The sequence below is a fragment of the Neurospora hispaniola genome (assembly GCF_033458365.1).
Source record: "Neurospora hispaniola strain FGSC 10403 chromosome Unknown B0T23scaffold_9, whole genome shotgun sequence".
NCBI lineage: Eukaryota > Fungi > Ascomycota > Sordariomycetes > Sordariales > Sordariaceae > Neurospora > Neurospora hispaniola.
The window spans coordinates 1,630,828-1,647,449 of record NW_026944414.1 but is presented as its reverse complement, the minus strand read 5'-3'; the positions used below and the strand labels follow the sequence as shown (position 1 = coordinate 1,647,449).

General features: G+C 51.9%; 6 protein-coding genes across 6 annotated transcripts; 3 read left to right on the top strand and 3 right to left on the bottom strand.

Moving 5' to 3' along the window:
- Window positions 1-806: 806 nt before the first annotated feature.
- Window positions 807-3,376, bottom strand: B0T23DRAFT_247683 (uracil permease). Its single transcript, XM_062834154.1, has 4 exons — window positions 3,067-3,376; window positions 2,627-2,936; window positions 2,450-2,529; window positions 807-2,390 (listed from the first exon to the last, which is right to left on the bottom strand). Exons 1-4 carry the CDS (start codon window positions 3,151-3,153, stop codon window positions 1,185-1,187), a joined length of 1,683 nt encoding a protein of 560 aa, XP_062688933.1. The 5' UTR covers window positions 3,154-3,376; the 3' UTR covers window positions 807-1,184.
- Window positions 3,377-6,593: 3,217 nt separating this feature from the next.
- B0T23DRAFT_247539 (P-loop containing nucleoside triphosphate hydrolase protein) lies at window positions 6,594-9,532 on the bottom strand. Its single transcript, XM_062834153.1, has 7 exons — window positions 9,167-9,532; window positions 8,875-9,098; window positions 8,776-8,814; window positions 7,870-8,681; window positions 7,378-7,718; window positions 7,094-7,305; window positions 6,594-7,002 (listed from the first exon to the last, which is right to left on the bottom strand). Exons 2-7 carry the CDS (start codon window positions 9,082-9,084, stop codon window positions 6,601-6,603), a joined length of 2,016 nt encoding a protein of 671 aa, XP_062688932.1. The 5' UTR covers window positions 9,085-9,098; window positions 9,167-9,532; the 3' UTR covers window positions 6,594-6,600.
- A 156-nt stretch (window positions 9,533-9,688) lies between these two features.
- B0T23DRAFT_325870 (uncharacterized protein) lies at window positions 9,689-9,904 on the top strand (the record flags this gene model as incomplete). The annotated part of the gene is made up of 1 exon (XM_062835530.1): window positions 9,689-9,904. One exon carries the CDS (start codon window positions 9,689-9,691, stop codon window positions 9,902-9,904), a length of 216 nt encoding a protein of 71 aa, XP_062688931.1.
- A 239-nt stretch (window positions 9,905-10,143) lies between these two features.
- Window positions 10,144-11,833, top strand: B0T23DRAFT_399716 (FAD/NAD(P)-binding domain-containing protein; the record flags this gene model as incomplete). Its single annotated transcript, XM_062838440.1, has 2 exons — window positions 10,144-10,398; window positions 10,472-11,833. The coding sequence occupies 2 exons, from the start codon at window positions 10,144-10,146 to the stop codon at window positions 11,831-11,833; spliced, it is 1,617 nt and encodes a 538-aa protein (XP_062688930.1).
- A 100-nt stretch (window positions 11,834-11,933) lies between these two features.
- Window positions 11,934-13,348, bottom strand: B0T23DRAFT_247483 (Sas10/Utp3/C1D family-domain-containing protein). The gene has a single exon (XM_062834152.1). The coding sequence runs from the start codon at window positions 13,204-13,206 to the stop codon at window positions 12,034-12,036; it is 1,173 nt and encodes a 390-aa protein (XP_062688929.1). The 5' UTR covers window positions 13,207-13,348; the 3' UTR covers window positions 11,934-12,033.
- Window positions 13,349-14,590: 1,242 nt separating this feature from the next.
- B0T23DRAFT_408218 (uncharacterized protein) lies at window positions 14,591-16,591 on the top strand (the record flags this gene model as incomplete). Its single annotated transcript, XM_062839273.1, has 2 exons — window positions 14,591-16,466; window positions 16,524-16,591. The coding sequence occupies 2 exons, from the start codon at window positions 14,591-14,593 to the stop codon at window positions 16,589-16,591; spliced, it is 1,944 nt and encodes a 647-aa protein (XP_062688928.1).
- Window positions 16,592-16,622: the final 31 nt, after the last annotated feature.

Genomic DNA, 16,622 nt, shown 5'->3' with positions numbered 1-16,622 from the left:
AAGAAGATGGTGATAACAATGGCGATGCAAACCAACCAACAAGTTGATGAAAAGGACGGGAAGAAAGTGCGCTCCTACAGATGTCCCAAAAGCTGAATGAGAGAGATAGAATGAGATGGAAACAGTAGATGTTAAATGTTGGGCGACGAGCGTTATCGCCGCACACCCTCCAATCTTCCATTTTGTAGGCAAGTCAGTAGTCCAGACGTGCCTTCCCCAAACATACCCCAAGAGCTGCCTAGCTGCCTTGAGATCACTCGACAATTTCTCGACAATAAAGACTTGTTCAAGTTTTGACCCCAACCCTCTTATAGGGAAGTGGCTTTCTGACACCTTTGGTTATCTGCATGCAAGATTGTCATATAGCTTAAAGCTGGGAATGGAAGTTTGGTAATGGTGAAGCAACTACTGGTTGTTTCATGTTTATCGTGCTGACCGTCAGTTCAAGTCCCAGTTCTCGCCTGTCGAATCCCCAGTGAAAAGTAAACAGTTTCTGTAATGATTGCTAGACAAAGAAGGGTCGCTAGGTAGGTAAGTAGACATGACACAATGTGAGGCTGAGCTTATCTTTGAGAGCTTGCTGTCTGATCTTGAAGTCTACTCGTGTCCGATAAGGGCAAGAATTCGGTGATACCTATATGATATCCCAAGTGATACTCTAGAACATCCCACTTCGATGTTTTTCAAAGGGGACAAGAGCTAAAAGACAGGGGACAAACATACAAACAAATCAAAGTACACACAAATAATCACCACGCGCAATGAACAAACATATACAACATATACACACAACGCAAAGTATGAACGGAACGTATGTACGTGTAACACGTATTATCTTCATTATCATTATTCGTAACTCATCAAGTCGTGAACCGTAGCCAACCGGGTATTCCTAACCAAAACATCAAACAACACGCTCTTCTCTAAGCCTACCCTAATTACTATCATTGCGCCTTAGTCCGCGTACGTGGCATTTCCAGTCCCAACACCAAGGCTCGAGAAAAAGTCGAGTTATCAGAGGTAACAAAACCAAACCTGGCCTGTCACCTGTACTCCGGAAGAAGCCTTGTCTATGCAAAAATAAAGACCAACCGCATTACTTCGTTCCCGTGTTGGTGAGTGCGTGTCTAGCGTATAAGTAGTGTGCGCTGAACTACATCCGTCTAAAGATATGTCTGCCCTTCTCAGACAATCTTGCTGTCATCTGCGCCCAGTTTGTATGACTTTCCAACCATGGGATCAACATAAAGTTCATGACCACTTCCGGTCGCGCCGTCGCTGTCATACGTAACCCTGAGGTCCTCAATCTCGTCACCAACTTCCATCCACTTGTCGCTAACGGCCGGGACGGGGAAGAAGTGGCAAAGAAGCGAGTAAACGCCACCAGAGACGAGAAAACCGGCAAAGAAATTGACGTTGTAAATGTAGGTGGCTCCAATCGGAACTGTCCTTCCAACTGCTCCGGCAAAGCCGACCACGTTGATCAAGATACCGGCAATGTAGGCGGCATAGGCGCGCCAGTGGATACCCCAGGTGTAATAGTAGGGTCCGGTTTTGCGCCCATCGTAGAGTTCCTTGACTTCGAGATAACCGCGGCGAACAACATAGTAGTCGAAAACAATGACACCGGCGATCGAGGAGAGGAATACGCTATAGGCCGAAAGGTAGGTGGTGAACTGGTTGTTGGACTTGAGGAGGGTCCAGGGGTTCATAGCCAGACCGACCGCCGCGCAAATATAACCGCCACGGCGAATGTTGATCCAGCGAGGCAACAAAGCAGTCAGATCAGCGCCGGCGGATACCGAGTTGGCGGCAATGTTGGTACCGAGCTGGGCGAGCGAGAAGGCGAAAGCGATGACGAAGACGCCGAAGCGCTCGGCCGAATTGCCTTCGTCCAGAAATTTCTCCAGCAGTTCGAGCGGATCCCAGACAGCTTCGCCGTAAATCGAAAACGAACAGGATGAGACAAGGATACCGATGAGCGAAGTGATGGCGAAGCCCGTAGGAATCGTCAAGAGCTGGGGCCAGAGCGCGTCTTTGGGCTTCCTGGCGTAACGAGAAAAGTCCGGGTCGTTGACGATGAGCGTGGCAAAGTTGGCGATCGAAGTCATGATGCCCTTGACAAACTCCCAAGCAAGATCGCTGCCCTTCAGGGAAGATGGCTGGCGAATGATAGGGCCAATGTCGCCGGCACGGACAATGGCCCAGATCATGAAGGCAATGGCGGCGGAGGGGACAAAGTAGGCCTTGACGGTAAACAGATGGCGGATTTTGTGGACAGGGAACCAGATGGCGGGCAATGAGCAGAGCCAGAAGATGAAGAAAGAGACAAAGTCGGCTGTCGTAGTGCCTGATGTCGGAGAGAAGGTGTTGGGAATCGTGTTACGGTCCTGAACCTTACAGTTAGAATGGACATGGTGTTAGAGGATTGATATAGGGAGTCACTTACCCATGCCTTCCAGATGGATCGGATCATGAGATACACACAGTGACCTCCGATATAAGCCTGAACACCATACCATATACAAGCTATTTCCACCAAGGTCAGCAAAGAGCACTCATGAAATGAGAAGGTTCGCTATGTATAAATCAACACGAGACGATGGAAAGAGTAAAAGCCACATACCCATGGCAGCTCTGTTGAGGACAGGCCAAAAGCTACCCCAGATGCCGAAGGAGGATCTGCTGGCGACGGGGAAACCAATGTGATAAGTAGCACCAATGCGACCGGTCAAGCAGATGAAGCAGCCCGAGATGGCATAACCGATCCAAACACACAGCCACGATTGCCACCATGACAGGCCGTTCACCATCATGGACGACGAAATCATCCACGTGTTGATGTTGAACGAGTCAGCAATCCAAAAGCCGACAAAGTTCCAAGCACCCCATGTTCGACGCTCGGCCTCCACGGGCTTCAGGTCGTGGTTCGTCAACTGTTGTGAGAGAAACGGCAAGTGTCAGTCTTGGGCTGCGGCAATTCCAACAAATGCGAATGCGATGAGACCGAGTGAAGAGCGAGTGTCTATCATGTGATTATCAGGGCAAAGAGACAAGGTTTCGCACCATCAATTGGGCTGTGGTGAGCCCGGGCTCGGCCTCGACGGCCAGCCGTTTTGACCAGCGTCTTACGGCGCTGAGTTTCTCTGCCATCCTGCCTTTCTGGTGATGATTGTTTGGTGAGAGGACCTGAGCTGGTCAGGTAGTTGGCGGCGTGGTCGTCGACACGAGAGGCGAGGGAGGGGCGCTGGTTCGGTGGTGGAAGCACGAGATTCTTCTTTTCTCGAAGCAACACGCGAACTTCTCTCTCTCTCTCTCTCTGCCTCTCTCTCTTTCCCCTTTTTCTCACGGGCCGTGGGCCTTTTTGGCAGTTCTGTTTTTCTGCTAGAGGATCCGGTGGAGGTGGCGCGGCAACGGGTAAATGCGGGGGAACAGCAGTCGAGCAAAAAGCCGAGTAAAAGGAGGGCTGGACAACGACGTTGACCCTTTTCTTTTCCCGCCAACGAAGACCGGGTGGAAGGAACGAAGACCGATGAAGATTTGGTCGGTCGATTGGTACCGATTGTAGCCTTCTTTCCAAGCAGACAAGGCAGGGGTTCTCACTTGGCTCTTTTCTTCAAAGGGGAACCTGGACGATTTGTTGACTCGACGAACAACCGGGGTGGAGCACGGAATGCTGCCAAATGTGACCAGAAAATGGAAAGGGACTGGAGCAGGTTGACGGGAGGTATATGCTCCGCGGGTCTCGTTGTGTTGAGTCGGAGGGTTGGTGTTCGACGGGTGGAAAAGGTGTAGTGGCAAAGCTTCACTTGTGATATTGACAGACGAGAAGGAGACGAATGGATGGGAAGGGGGCAATACCTTGATTTTATCTGCATCGAAGACGCTCTCTGGCAATGCTCTGTAATGCAGTGGTGGTTGTCAGGTACCACTGACATACAATATTGACATGATATCAGGCCGAGCAATGCAACACTATCTCACAAAGATACCCAGACCTACCCTGCCTGCAGAACGCATGTCATGTGGGGCAAAGTGTGCTTCCTTTGTTCAATTCCCAGTTGGGGTAGAATCGGGAGAGTGTCGTACTATCGTCTCGCTCGCTCGCCGAGTGTGTTGATGTGGAAAAGCCGAGTCGAGCCCCCCGGAGCCCCCACGCGGCGCCACGCTAGCATGACCAGGCAGCTGCTAGGGTCTCCTCGCTGGAGAACGGAAGGGGAGACACGAGGTCCATCTTCACCCAAATTGGGATAGGTGAACCACGGATTCATGGGCTCAAGGGGGGATTGGAAGTCTTGTCCGTTGAGGCAGAGAACCAAGGTCGCAAGGGCAGCCATGGGCGGTCCAAGGGAAAGAAAGACGGAAAAAAAAAAAAAAAAAAAAAAAAATTATTGAAAAAAAATATAAAATAATATCCAAAAAACGTGTCGCAGATGATATCAGAAGCAGTGAAGATCATGTATGGTTTCGGACTGAATCCAGCCACGCGGGGCATCCAACGGTACACCAAGTAGTGTAGCGGACGTGCGACGGTAGCGTCAGTCCGCCCATTCGAGCAAAGAAGCACGTTGTTGCTGGCGGGCACGGAAGAACAACCAGGCAGCGAGTGAAGGCACCAAAAAAAAAAAAGGGCCGCTGGTGACGGCGTGGCAACACATTGGATGTTTTCCAGCTGATCAAGCTTGGACCGGACTCAGCTTCCCTCAATTCCCTCATCATGATTCGTCCACCTGTTATCGGCTGTCGATGGCTAGGTAGTAGCACTAGACAGAAATGGCTCGCCTTCTTGGCAGCAGCCGGGGCATGCAGGGCTCTTTGTGCTCGAAAGCGATACCAGGCCTGATCGGGCTTAGTGTCCGCTAAAAGACCAGAGATAAGCAAATAAGCTATCTTGCGGCTATCTCACTCTATCTTGCCCCGCACCACTGGTCTGAACCTAAAAGAGATTACCTTTACTCGATCCCATCGAGTCACCCTAAAAGTTTCCATTTGAAAACCACCAGGCCAACCACAAGTACCATAGCAATCATCCGATCTTTCCCATTGCCATGTCAAAGCACCCGACCGGCTAACAGTGATGGCCATTGCCAGCCTCTCGGGCCGGCCAGGCACGGATCCCAATCTGTCAACGACTCGTCGAACTTTTTTTTAACCAAACATGGTAATAAATTGCAAGAGTCCTCTTTCGTACTACTGTTTAGATTCTAGGTATCGTAAAGTCTTCGTCGGCCGGGTGAAAAAATGGCTCAAAACGCACGCGCTACGCAATTCTCTCCGGCACTACTGCACAGATATGCACCCCGCCATGCTTCTCGATTCCCCAAATTCCAACCTTCGAAACCGTCAGTCAATCTGGATCTGGAACGTCTAGTCTACATTACTTTACGCGGCATGCGACACCGGAAGCGAGTGTGAGACAAAAGGAACGAACTTTATATCTTGACTCAGCACCACGTTTTCTGGATACCGTATTGTAGAGCCTGTTCATATTTCAGAATGTTGCGGTCCTGAGAACATCGACACACCCATCTACAGAATATCTACTCCGGAACCCAAGCTGATACCTTTCAGTTCTTTCGCTGATGTCCGTCATGGATCTCGAGTTGCCACATCCCGCGGAAATGGTTCGAGCCTTTCAACTTTGTTCACACCAATCACCACCTGCCTCCTCGTCAAATTTTTTATGCATGTCACACAACACCGTCACTGGGTGTGGTGATAACAGTGGCATTCACAGCGACCTCCCAGCTGGACTAATATAAGCATGTCGGACATCCCGAGTCCAGCCACACATTGTTCATCCATGAGGCCGTTGATGGCGTATCCACATTGATGTTTAAAGTCACTGCAATCCGGCTGATGGAACTCTTTCGTGGGCACCAAGAACAAAAGGGTTGATGAGCGCAGGGGACTTCGCTCATAGTTCACCCCTTCAACTACAGGGATACACTTTACAAATGAAGTTACACAGTCCAGCTATATTTCGGTAGAAAAACCGAAACTACGAATATCGATCGAGTGTCTGCGTGTTAGCACTCCCACCCTTGTCTCCATCAACGGCACGCTCAGCGAGTCTACTCTGCGGATTGAAGATTTACTCATATCCTTGATGCCCAGCAAGAGACAAGAACCACAATGCTCCAGCATATTGAACAAACACATAATCTGAGCATGGCAGTCTCGCAGCTTTATGGCTAGCTAGTAGGGTTCTGTTACTTGACTTGACAATGAAAATGTGCCGTAAGGGTAGTTTGCACTTCGAGCGGTGCGCTTTCTACTACACTAGTCAGCTCAGAATCTCGGCCGAGGAACTTGGGTGTTATGACACGGGAGGCCATGAGTGCGATAACAGTGAAACAACAAGACCGTCACGTAAGTTCAACTTTGATATGGTTTGCGACTCGCAACGAAGCATACCCCTATCCAGGCAGGGTGTTATGTTATCAGCCAAGGAGGTGAGGTGCGTTTCACTTTCGGCATGTCTACACGCAGCTGAGAGGCATACACTACTGTGTCCCCCATTGCTCCTTCCCCTTTCCTTCCCTTCTAGTCGCTCCCAACAAGTAGCTAAACAACCTCTTCCATAATGCCGTATGTCCTTCAATTCCTCGGCGCCTCCGACACATCAATCATATCATCCTCGTTCACGCCAACGACATATGTACATCTCCCCTGGTTCTCATGAAGCCGCTCTCTCTTGTCAAGATAATCGTTCACCACAGGAAGGCTGATGTCCCGGTTAACCGTATTGGCAATGCTCCGTGCCCCCAGCTCCGGAATGTAGCCGTCCGTCACCAACACTCTGCAAACCGAGTAGCTGCGTCGAACTTGGACATTTAAGTCCCCCACCAGCCGAGCCTGGCTTGGTACAGTGCTCTCCTTGACTGGTTGAATTATCTTACAACCGAAATCCGCGAGGAGCCTGTCCGCCATTGCAGCTTGCTCGCAAGGTGAGAAGGTCAGAAACGGGACAAATTCGGAAATGCGTCCAGAAAGTGGTGCCTTGTCGGGCAAAACCCATCATATGTTAGCATTACTAGTTTAACAGGCCATCTCTTTGCAGACGCCGTTCGCATGCGTGGAATACACTCACTCCAAGTTTCTCTATGCTCTCTTTCTGTATCATCTTCGAGAGATTTCTGATAAGCTTCTTTCCCTTTTCTCCTGGATTGTCCGAAAACAGGTCACTTGCGTGCCTCTTGCAGAAGTCATGGATTATATTGTCAAACGCGTTTGTTGCGAGGATCCATATGGTTCTCGAACAGTCAACTTTTACTTTAGGGTTTTTGCGGCTGGGAAGGATGCCTAAAAGTAGGTACTCATGAGTGAGTCAACAACATGCCTGGTACATGTATCCAGAGGATAAGCTGCACATACCTTCATCGAAGGGTTTGAGGAGCGACTCCCGTACTTCTTCTTTTGTCTTTTCAAACTCGTCCAGAAAGGCAATACACTCCTGGGAGGCGTGGTTCTCCAGAAAGTTGCTGAGGGCAGAGCCGTTTTCCCACCCTTGGAATGGGTGAAAAGGACCCCAGAGATCTGTCTCATATCGTATACTGGTGCAATCGACCGTTTCCAAGTCTCTAGAGGTAAGTTTTCCAAGACTGCGAGCAAACTCAGTTTTGCCGTGTCCGCTGGGCCCGGCAAATAGAAGGACCATCGGTTTCGATTTCTGCTCCTGCTTCTGCTCCTGTTTCTGCCTTTGGAGCGCAAGGTGACTTCAACGGTTCAGCCAGGGTCAGCAAAGATGGACCCCAAAGTAGGCACCCATAAACAGCCTTGAATGTGGTGCTGGGTATAACGAAGACAACAGAAAATGAGAGATGAGATAGAAAGAAAGGATATACAATATGAGAAAAGCTCTAATACCTGATGAAGTGATCGATGACATGGGTAATTGCGGCTGTTTGACCTATGAGGTTGTAGTAGATACCCAGTAGATTCCCAGCTTTGTGTAACTTGGCTACCTGGTTTTTTGCACCTGACAAACGCCCCAGAAGAGCGGCGCGATGAAGAAAGTATCGTTGTTCAAAGCGGAAGTTCAGAGTATCCGTCAGTCGCTTCCGCACATAGGGGCTACACCATTTCTGATGTTCACCAGCTATTTCACCAGACTCTTCAATCGGAGGACCATCATCCATAAGGTCTCGCGAGAGAGGCGTGTGGAAGGCTTCGGGAATGCAAGCCACAGATGCGCCAGCACTTAAAAGTGCTTTGAGAAGCGCCGTCGTGTCCGTTGCATACGACGTTCCGAGGACGATAGCGTAGGCAATGAGGGGAAACTTACTTTTTCCATATGTAGTGTTGACGTCGCCTCCGTACTCTGCCCACATTTTCACCATCTCAACATTCCGACTCTGGACAACGTAGAACAATCCAGGAAATCCTTTAACCAGACCGTTCAACAGTTGGCAAGTCTTGTCGGGCCCCATTCGCTCCCGAAAGCGTGTAAGTTGACTGCGAATCACCGTACAGGATACGCCACGTTGAACATCGGCAACCAGCTTATCTAGGCTAAGGTCGTCGGTATCGTGCCCGTTACTTTCGGAAGAGGTAAATTCATAACCCCGCAAATTCGTGCGATAGCGGGTGGAGAAGCCATCCTCATAGTCCATGGCGCTGCTGGATTTTTCGGGTACCTTTACTCGAGGAAGGTTGAAGTCCCATTCGTCTTTACCGGGCTTCCAAGATTGATATCAACGTCAGTCATTCTGGCTGTATCCCGGTGTAGGGCTTGGTCTACTAGACAACCGTTGCGCCAGTGGCTTAACTCACCAGACAGGCAACGGCTTTGTGGATGTTGCCATTTGTTTTCTGCGGAAGAAGTAGAATTGCTTAGTCGGGACCTTTAGTACTTGATGAGGTGGTGTTTACCTCCAGTAACCTGACCGCTTCGGCGTTCGTACACCCAGTGGCCTGCATGACCTGGATATTGGCTGGCATGTCTTTCAAAGAATCCTGTTCCAAAATCCAGACGGACCCGCAACCACGCCTAGGATGAGAAGTGCTGACAGCAGGTTTGTGATAATCAAAGCTGTCAAGGGTTGATGCAAAAGATGATAAGCTAGAGCAGCTTGACGGCATGGTGAAGCGTTTCTCTGTAAGCACTTGGTATTAGCAACGGTAGGAGATGTTCAATTCCACAGAACTCGTTTTTATGCCTTACGTCAGTTCGTCATCACAGAAAACTAAAGAGGTGAGAGAAACAGACAAACGAAGATGGTGCCTACTACAAGGCACCGGGAAGGGCAATAGAAGACGGCGCGTACCTGGAAATGGCGAGTGCTGTGGTATGGAGATAGTCGGCACACTCGGGGGTCCTCATCTTTTCAAGACAAGCTCGCCATCACACTTAGCAGCAGCCATCGTAATCAATGGGCCTCACACATAGGCTCCACGTGGCGTTGTTGTAAAGACTGCAAACAGGAAGCCCATATCCCCTGCACTCTAAGAGCTGGGCCTCATGCATGACGACGACGTCAGGGTCAAGTGGGATGCGGATGTCCACAGGATAACGGCTCGTGAGGACGCAAAAACCCGGAGGCTGGAGACTATATATAACACGGCCTGGCTTGTTGAGTAGTTGGTCCAATATTTTGCAAGGTACTCCAAAACACACCAAACGAGCTGCTCTTCCGAATTTTCTTAACTCTACAAGGATTCAATATTAGGTGTTGGGGCCTATCACATGCTGATTTTTACGGTGACAGGAAGGCAACAAGACGGGCCCAACAGTCTTTCCCAGAAGTCCGACGCCCAAACCAAAGTCAATAGTGCCTGGTATAAAAGCAACATCAGTACTAATGTATACCCCGCGGCAGGTGCATCCAAGCGAACTGTCTGTAACTTTATGACAGCAACATTACCTCTACCTACATTAACCTGTGTTGACGTTGACCTGTGAAAGCATCTATGTGGTGTAGAGTGGAGTGGGGTTTTCACATGCACAGTTATGCTCTCCTCGCGATGACGTCAAGCATCCCGCTTAAATTCAGGAACCAGATCAAGCTACAGAGAGCAGCAAATAAAAGGAAAGCTTCACCCCGTGTGTTTCATCGAAGACATTTGCGAACTAACCCCATGTCTCACAAGACAACCGTCGCATATTCAGCAACATCTTCATTGACATAAACCGTCTTCGAGATGACGCTCGAATCGAGGGTCCAGAACCCCATCCTACACCCGCTACTTTTCATCTTCCAAGTCATCCAGTTTGTGCTGAACAAGCTGCTATCACCCACACCTCCGAGTCCCAAGGCACGTCTTGGTCGGCCCAGAATCGCAGTCATTGGCGGTGGCATCACTGGTGTTACAAGTGCTGCCCACTGCGTCGGTCATGGATGCGATGTTCGGATCTTTGAGGCCGGAAAGGAGGAAAACATTGGAGGAATCTGGAGTGTAAGTGATCGAGTCAACAACGCGACGAAGCGACCACAATCTCTGACCAGTTCTTCCTTCTCCTATCGTGCAGAGAGTAAACAACACCTCCGGTCTACAAATCCACTCCCTCATGTACCGCTTCCATCCCTCGGTCAACTGGAAGCAAGGTTACCCGGACAAGCAGCAAATTCTCTCCCAAGTCCGCGAGCTCTGGAAGCGTTATCGCCTTGACGAGCGCACCGTTTTCGAAACGCCCGTCACCAGCGCCCGCCAGCATCCCGAGACCAAGAAATGGATCATCAACAATGACGCCGAGACCTACGGCCAATTCGACGGCATTATCTGCGCCGTCGGCACTTGCGGTCGCCCCAAGATTCCCCACATCCCCGGCATGGACTCCTTCCAGGGCGAGATCCACCACTCGAGCCAGCTCACCGGTAAGGCCGCCAAGGGCAAGACGGTGATCATCATCGGCGGCGGCGCCAGTGCTGTCGAGAGCATTGAATACGCTGTCGAGGAGGGCGCCGCTCAGGTATACGTCCTCGCTCGTTCCGAGAAGTGGATCATCCCCCGCAACCCTGTCGTCGACATGCTGCTGGCGCTCAACATCTTCGGCCAGGAGACCCGGTTCAGCTGGATCCCCGAATTCTTCCTTCGCAAGCTGTTCTACCGGGAGCTAGAGGATATTGCCCCGCCTTCGGGCAAGAAGGGGCTCTTCACCGACACGCCCATGGTCAACTCGGAGGTTATGAACCAGATTCGTAGTGGCAAGGTGAAGTGGTTGCGCTGCGACATTGAAGGGTTTACCGAGAACGGAGTCACGGTCAATCGCCGCGAAAAGGGAACGAACCCCAAAGATGCGGGACAGACAGAGGAGATCAAGGGCGATATGGTGATCATGGCTACGGGATTCCAAAGGCCCAAGCTGGACTTCTTGCCCAAGGAGTGTCTGGAGGGGGACTACAAACCGCCCAACTGGTATCTGCAGACCTTCCCACCACAGTTCCCGAGCGTGGCGGCCATCAACTGCACGTACATGAATGGTATCGGATCGGTGGGCAACTGGCACATTGGCATCTACACGAGGCTGCTGCTGGTCTTCTTGCTTGATGACCGCGCTCGTCCTCGCACGTTCTGGATGAAGCGGTGGATTGACATGACGGCTTTCCTGAAGAGGAGGAGCCCCGTCGGACCGTTCGAGTTTTTTACGTACCTCGAGCTCATGTGGTGGTTCTTCTTCTGCGTTGCTATCAACCCGTTCCGCTGGAAGTGGGCGTTCTTTGTCTTTTTTGGTCTGGGCGAGAACTTGCCTATGAAGGTGGTTGCGGCTGAGGAGAGACTCCGCAACAGACTGCAGGCTAGAGAGGCGGAGGATCAGGGTACCATGGCGAATGGAGTACGCCATGTGCGTGAAGAGGAGATTCGCGGGAGGACTATGCGTATTGTCACCTGAGTGTCGGTAATAAAGGGTGATGAACAAGGCTGAATGTTTCGTATCGGAACAAGCAGTGATGATGGATCGTCAAGAGAGGTTAAGTAAAATGGTGTTGAGGAGCGAATTCAATTGAATTCATTGATATGATGCCCCGTATAGAGGGCCGAGAACGACAATAAACAGAACCAAATTCAAAAGATGTGTTCTTAACCACCTCTTCACCTCTTCTTGCCCCTGTCTCTCCTGCCGCCCTCCATCACCTTGACCCTCTTCTGGAACCGCTCACCCATACCAAATCCACCATCACCGCTGCCCTTAGGTCCATCAGTGGTATCAAAGCCACGCTTCCTGCTCTTCTCCAACAGAGCCTTGGTCCCCTTGCGATCCCGGCCACCAGAGGTAAGTCTGTTGATACGATCCACGCCAGCGCCAAGATCGCGCCAGTCCTCGCCACCAAACTGCATCTTGCTGCTGCGGCCTTCGAGCGCGCGCTGCCTGGCCTTGTCCTTCTTGCTCGCCGTCGGCAGACGCACAAAGTTGGTTTCTTCGTACGTGCGCCTCTCCTCCTCCACCTTGCGCTCCGCCGCCGTCTTGGTGCGCCGGCCAAAGTTGACAATGGTCGTACCGATACTGGGCTCGGCCACAGGCGCCGTCGACATCTCGTCCGCAATGAACTCGTCGAGCGTCGCGCTCTTGAGCTGCTTCTTGTCGCCCGCACGCTCGCGGCGCTCCGTCGTTGTCGTCGGCATAACAGTCGGCGCGATGCGCGGAGGGCGGTACACGCCCGAGGCATCGGTGGACTTGCCCACGCCGATCTTGGGCTTTTCTTCGCTGCCAGGGGCGCCGGAGTTGCGGACAAACGAGGAGATGTTGGGGCGAAATTGCAGGTCGGAGAGCTTCTGGCCCGAGGGAGCGGCTTCTTCCTCGTCGCCGGATTCAGCGGCCTCGGACTCAGAGTCGGGCTCCTCGGCGGCCTTCGCAGCAGCCTCGGCTTGCTTGGCGCTGCGCTCAGCGTCGTCGGCAGCGCGCAGAACCTTGTCGATCTGGTAGCGCAGCTTGTCCTCAAGCGGGCGGACACCCTTCTCCAGGTAGAGACGGAGCTCGACGAGCTTCTTGACCACCAAGTCGTCTAGGTCTTGGTCGTTCGATTCTCCATCATCGCCATTGTTCTTCTTCTTTTGAGCGCCGGTGCGGGCCTGGCGAAGCTTCAGGAGAATAAGGAAGACGAGGTTCTGGAGGTAGGAAAGAAGGAGCTCGTTCTTGACGTCGAGAAGAGAAATGCCGTCCTTGGGAGGGTCAACAGTCGAGAGCTTGGGGGCGAGTTCGAGGGTGGAAGTCAGAGACTTGGTGAGAGTGTCCAGCAGGGCTGGAAGAGTTGCCGGTGCCGCCATGTTCGTTGCAGTTGACTGATGTGTCTCGTACCGATGTCAATCTCGAGACAGGACCGTCAGTTTTGGCTGGTGGTGATATGAAGGTCAGTGTCCCGTTGCGATCAGATGCAGAGAAATTCTTCCGGGGAACTTTTTTTTGCCTGCCGGTGCCGCCCTTGCCATGCCAAATGCACCTGAGTGGATAAGGTTTTGGGGGCTTGGCAAGGCGTGCAAGGGGTGAACGGACACTATGGAAACTTGGCGGCCCCACATTCATCAGCTGCAGTAGCTGGTCCGAGACAAAATTAATGAGACCTTTTACTCTGTGGACGATCGACCAACTGCCCGTGGTCAAACAAACCAGTCCGATACCGCTCATTGTGGTGAAGAGACTTCGTTGCAAATTGATGATAGGGATTGAAATGATTCGAAGAATATCGGCCAGAGTTCCTTCGGGATATCTACATCCAGTAATTGCCTGAGAAACAAGTTCAAAAGTGTGATGAAAACGCTTAGATGTGTAGAGGTAGTAAGAGTATACCCAAGGTATAATGTCAAAGGTCTCAACAATTTTGTCAGGGGCGAGAATGGGTTGGCCTTCGAAACAGAGAGGGCTATGATTGGTGTATTCTGTTGGCTCGACTGAATGGAATTCCAACGGCCAGTGCACTCTCCTGCGGCAGTGCTTCCAACACAGCGCGGTGCTCTGTTCACAGCGTCCAGGTGTTCAGGCTCGTCGACAAGGATTCCATTCATTGCATCCCTCCAGGTCTCTGTCCATGCTGCCGCCCTGACGGGAGTTCCATTTCACTTCAGACGGGCAGCTGTTCATCCTTTTTCTTCTTCTTCCCTTTTTCTTCTACCCATCGACAAACACAAGTTTTACTTGCAACATAGGTCCCAATCGACGCCAGTGACCTACCACCTTCCAGACAAAGGCACAGCCCTGAATCTTCATCTTCTCGATCCCTCATTCTTAACCTTGGGGAAACCGTCAAGGTTGTCGTTCCATTCCACTTGTACACTACGCCCTCGTTGCCCCCTCCCCGCTTCCGCCCCCCGGGCTCCGTACCTGTAGGCCCACTACAACCCACTGATCACAATATCCTGGTACTTGAATCGGCCATTGTTACCAATTATACCCACGCAAAAGGTCCCCTCCGACACTCTCCCACGCCTCCTGAACGGCTCCCGGACATTTTCCCGACTCTCGGGGTTGCGGTGACATAGCTGGTAACTATCCACCCAGAACACCTACCACAAGTACGTGTCCGACTCGTTTGTCCCCTCCCCAACCGCCATCATCAGCTACGGTCAGGCTAACCGGAACCTACCTAAGGACCATTGTTATCAGCTTGGTAAACCTTACCTACCTTTATACAGTTATCCTATCGCCGGGCCGACGATGCAGCTCAAGAACCACGCGCCCTCCGGGGCGCTATTAGCTTCGCTGCTTGTAGCACCCCAAATCGCATCCGCTTTCTATCTTCCCGGTGTCGCGCCGACGACTTATAAGCCAGGCGAGCTGGTGCCTCTCTACGTAAACTCGATACGGCCGGTTGCCGCCCCCGATGCGCTTCTACACTCGGTCGTTTCCTATGACTACTACCAACCTCATTTCCAGTTCTGCCAGCCCGAAGGAGGGCCCAAGAGCGTGGGTGAGAGCTTGGGAAGCATCCTGTTCGGAGACAGGATAAAGACATCGCCCTTCGAGCTGAAGATGAAGCAAAACGAAACCTGCAAGATGCTATGTCCGACTACATACAAGCAAGGGGTTGCCTTTTACGTGAACGACAAGATCAGGCAGGGCATGAGCCTCAACTGGCTCGTGGACGGGCTTCCCGCAGGACAGAGGATCAAGGACGAGTTGACGGGCACCGAGTTCTATAACCCCGGCTTCCTCATGGGCCAGGTTGACGCGGACGACCATGTTACCTTTAACAATCATTACGATATCCTTATCGAGTACCACGAGGTCAGCGGAAACCCAGATCAGCTTCGTGTTGTTGGCGTTTTGGTACAGCCAGAGTCCAAGAAGTACACCAAGGATATTCCCAAGGAGAGCACAGATGTTTGTCTGTCGAACTTTGAACCGCTTGAGCTCAAGGAGGACGGCGAGACAAAGGTGCAGTTCACCTACAGTGTCTACTGGATTCCTTCCCAGACTGCTTGGGCAACTCGCTGGGACAAGTATCTCCACGTGTTCGACCCCAAGATTCACTGGTTCTCGCTCATCAACTCGGCCGTCATCGTCGTGTTCCTCACCCTCACTGTCGTGTCCGTTCTGGTTCGTGCCCTGCGAAAGGATATCGCCCGCTACAACAGGCTCGACCAGATCAACTTGGACGATCTCTCTGGGACTTCTGCTCTCGAGGACGGTGTTCAGGAGGATTCCGGCTGGAAGCTCGTGCATGGCGATGTGTTCCGCACACCCTCCTACCCTATGCTCCTCTCCGTCTTTCTCGGTAACGGTGCCCAGCTCTTTGTCATGACCGGCTTCACCATCGCCTTTGCTCTTTTGGGTTTCCTCTCCCCGTCCAACCGTGGTTCGCTTGGCACCATCATCCTCTTCCTCTACACCATCCTCGGCTTCGTGGGCGGCTACACTTCTGCACGCATTTACAAGTCCATGGGCGGCGAGAAGTGGAAGATGAACATCATCCTGACCCCCGTCCTGGTGCCCGGTATCGTCTTCGGCACCTTCTTCCTTTTGAACCTCTTCCTGTGGGCTAAGGAGTCCTCGGGCGCCGTCCCCTTCACGACTATGCTCGTCATCATCCTGATCTGGTTCATCATCTCGGTCCCGCTCTCCGTCACCGGCTCCTGGCTCGGCTTCCGCGCCGCCCCCATCGAACCGCCCGTGCGCACCAACCAGATCCCACGCCAAATCCCGCCCGTGACCACGTACCTGAAGCCAATCCCAAGCATGCTCCTAGTTGGCATCCTGCCCTTTGGCGCCATCTTCGTGGAGCTCTACTTCATCATGAGCTCCATCTGGTTCAGCAAGATCTACTACATGTTCGGCTTCCTGTTCCTGTGCTACGGCCTCATGATTCTCACTTGCGCCACCGTTACCATCTTGATGGTGTACTTTTTGCTTTGCGCTGAGAACTACAACTGGCAGTGGCGCGCCTTTTTGGCGGCGGGTGCGAGCGCTGGTTATATCTTCTTGAATGCCCTTATCTACTGGGCCAGCAAGCTCTCGCTGAGCGGGCTTGCCGGCAGTGTGCTGTACATCGGTTATAGCGCGTTGATCTCGTTCCTCTTCTTCATCCTCACTGGTAAGTTGTTTACGCTTTCTCCAGGCATGGTACTGTTTGCTAACTGACAGGCAACAGGCTCGATTGGTTTCTTCTCCAGCTGGTGGTTCGTTCGCAAGATCTACTCTTCCATCAAGATCGATTAATCGAGCTTGGGGGAGGGTAGGAGTACATGAA

Bases quoted from the DNA above. Each gene is read 5' to 3' on its own strand.
- B0T23DRAFT_247683 (XM_062834154.1), bottom strand. From the start codon at position 3,153: ATGGCAGAGAAACTCAGCGCCGTAAGACGCTGGTCAAAACGGCTGGCC. The intron at 2,937-3,066 runs GTGCGAAACCTT...CTCTCACAACAG, and splicing joins TCACCACAGCCCAATTGATG to TTGACGAACCACGACCTGAA. The intron at 2,391-2,449 runs GTAAGTGACTCC...TGTAAGGTTCAG, and splicing joins GATCCATCTGGAAGGCATGG to GACCGTAACACGATTCCCAA.
- B0T23DRAFT_247539 (XM_062834153.1), bottom strand. From the start codon at position 9,084: ATGCCGTCAAGCTGCTCTAGCTTATCATCTTTTGCATCAACCCTTGAC. The intron at 8,682-8,775 runs GTGAGTTAAGCC...CAATCTTGGAAG, and splicing joins ACAAAGCCGTTGCCTGTCTG to CCCGGTAAAGACGAATGGGA. The intron at 7,719-7,869 runs GTATTAGAGCTT...GAACCGTTGAAG, and splicing joins GTCATCGATCACTTCATCAG to TCACCTTGCGCTCCAAAGGC.
- B0T23DRAFT_247483 (XM_062834152.1), bottom strand. From the start codon at position 13,206: ATGGCGGCACCGGCAACTCTTCCAGCCCTGCTGGACACTCTCACCAAG.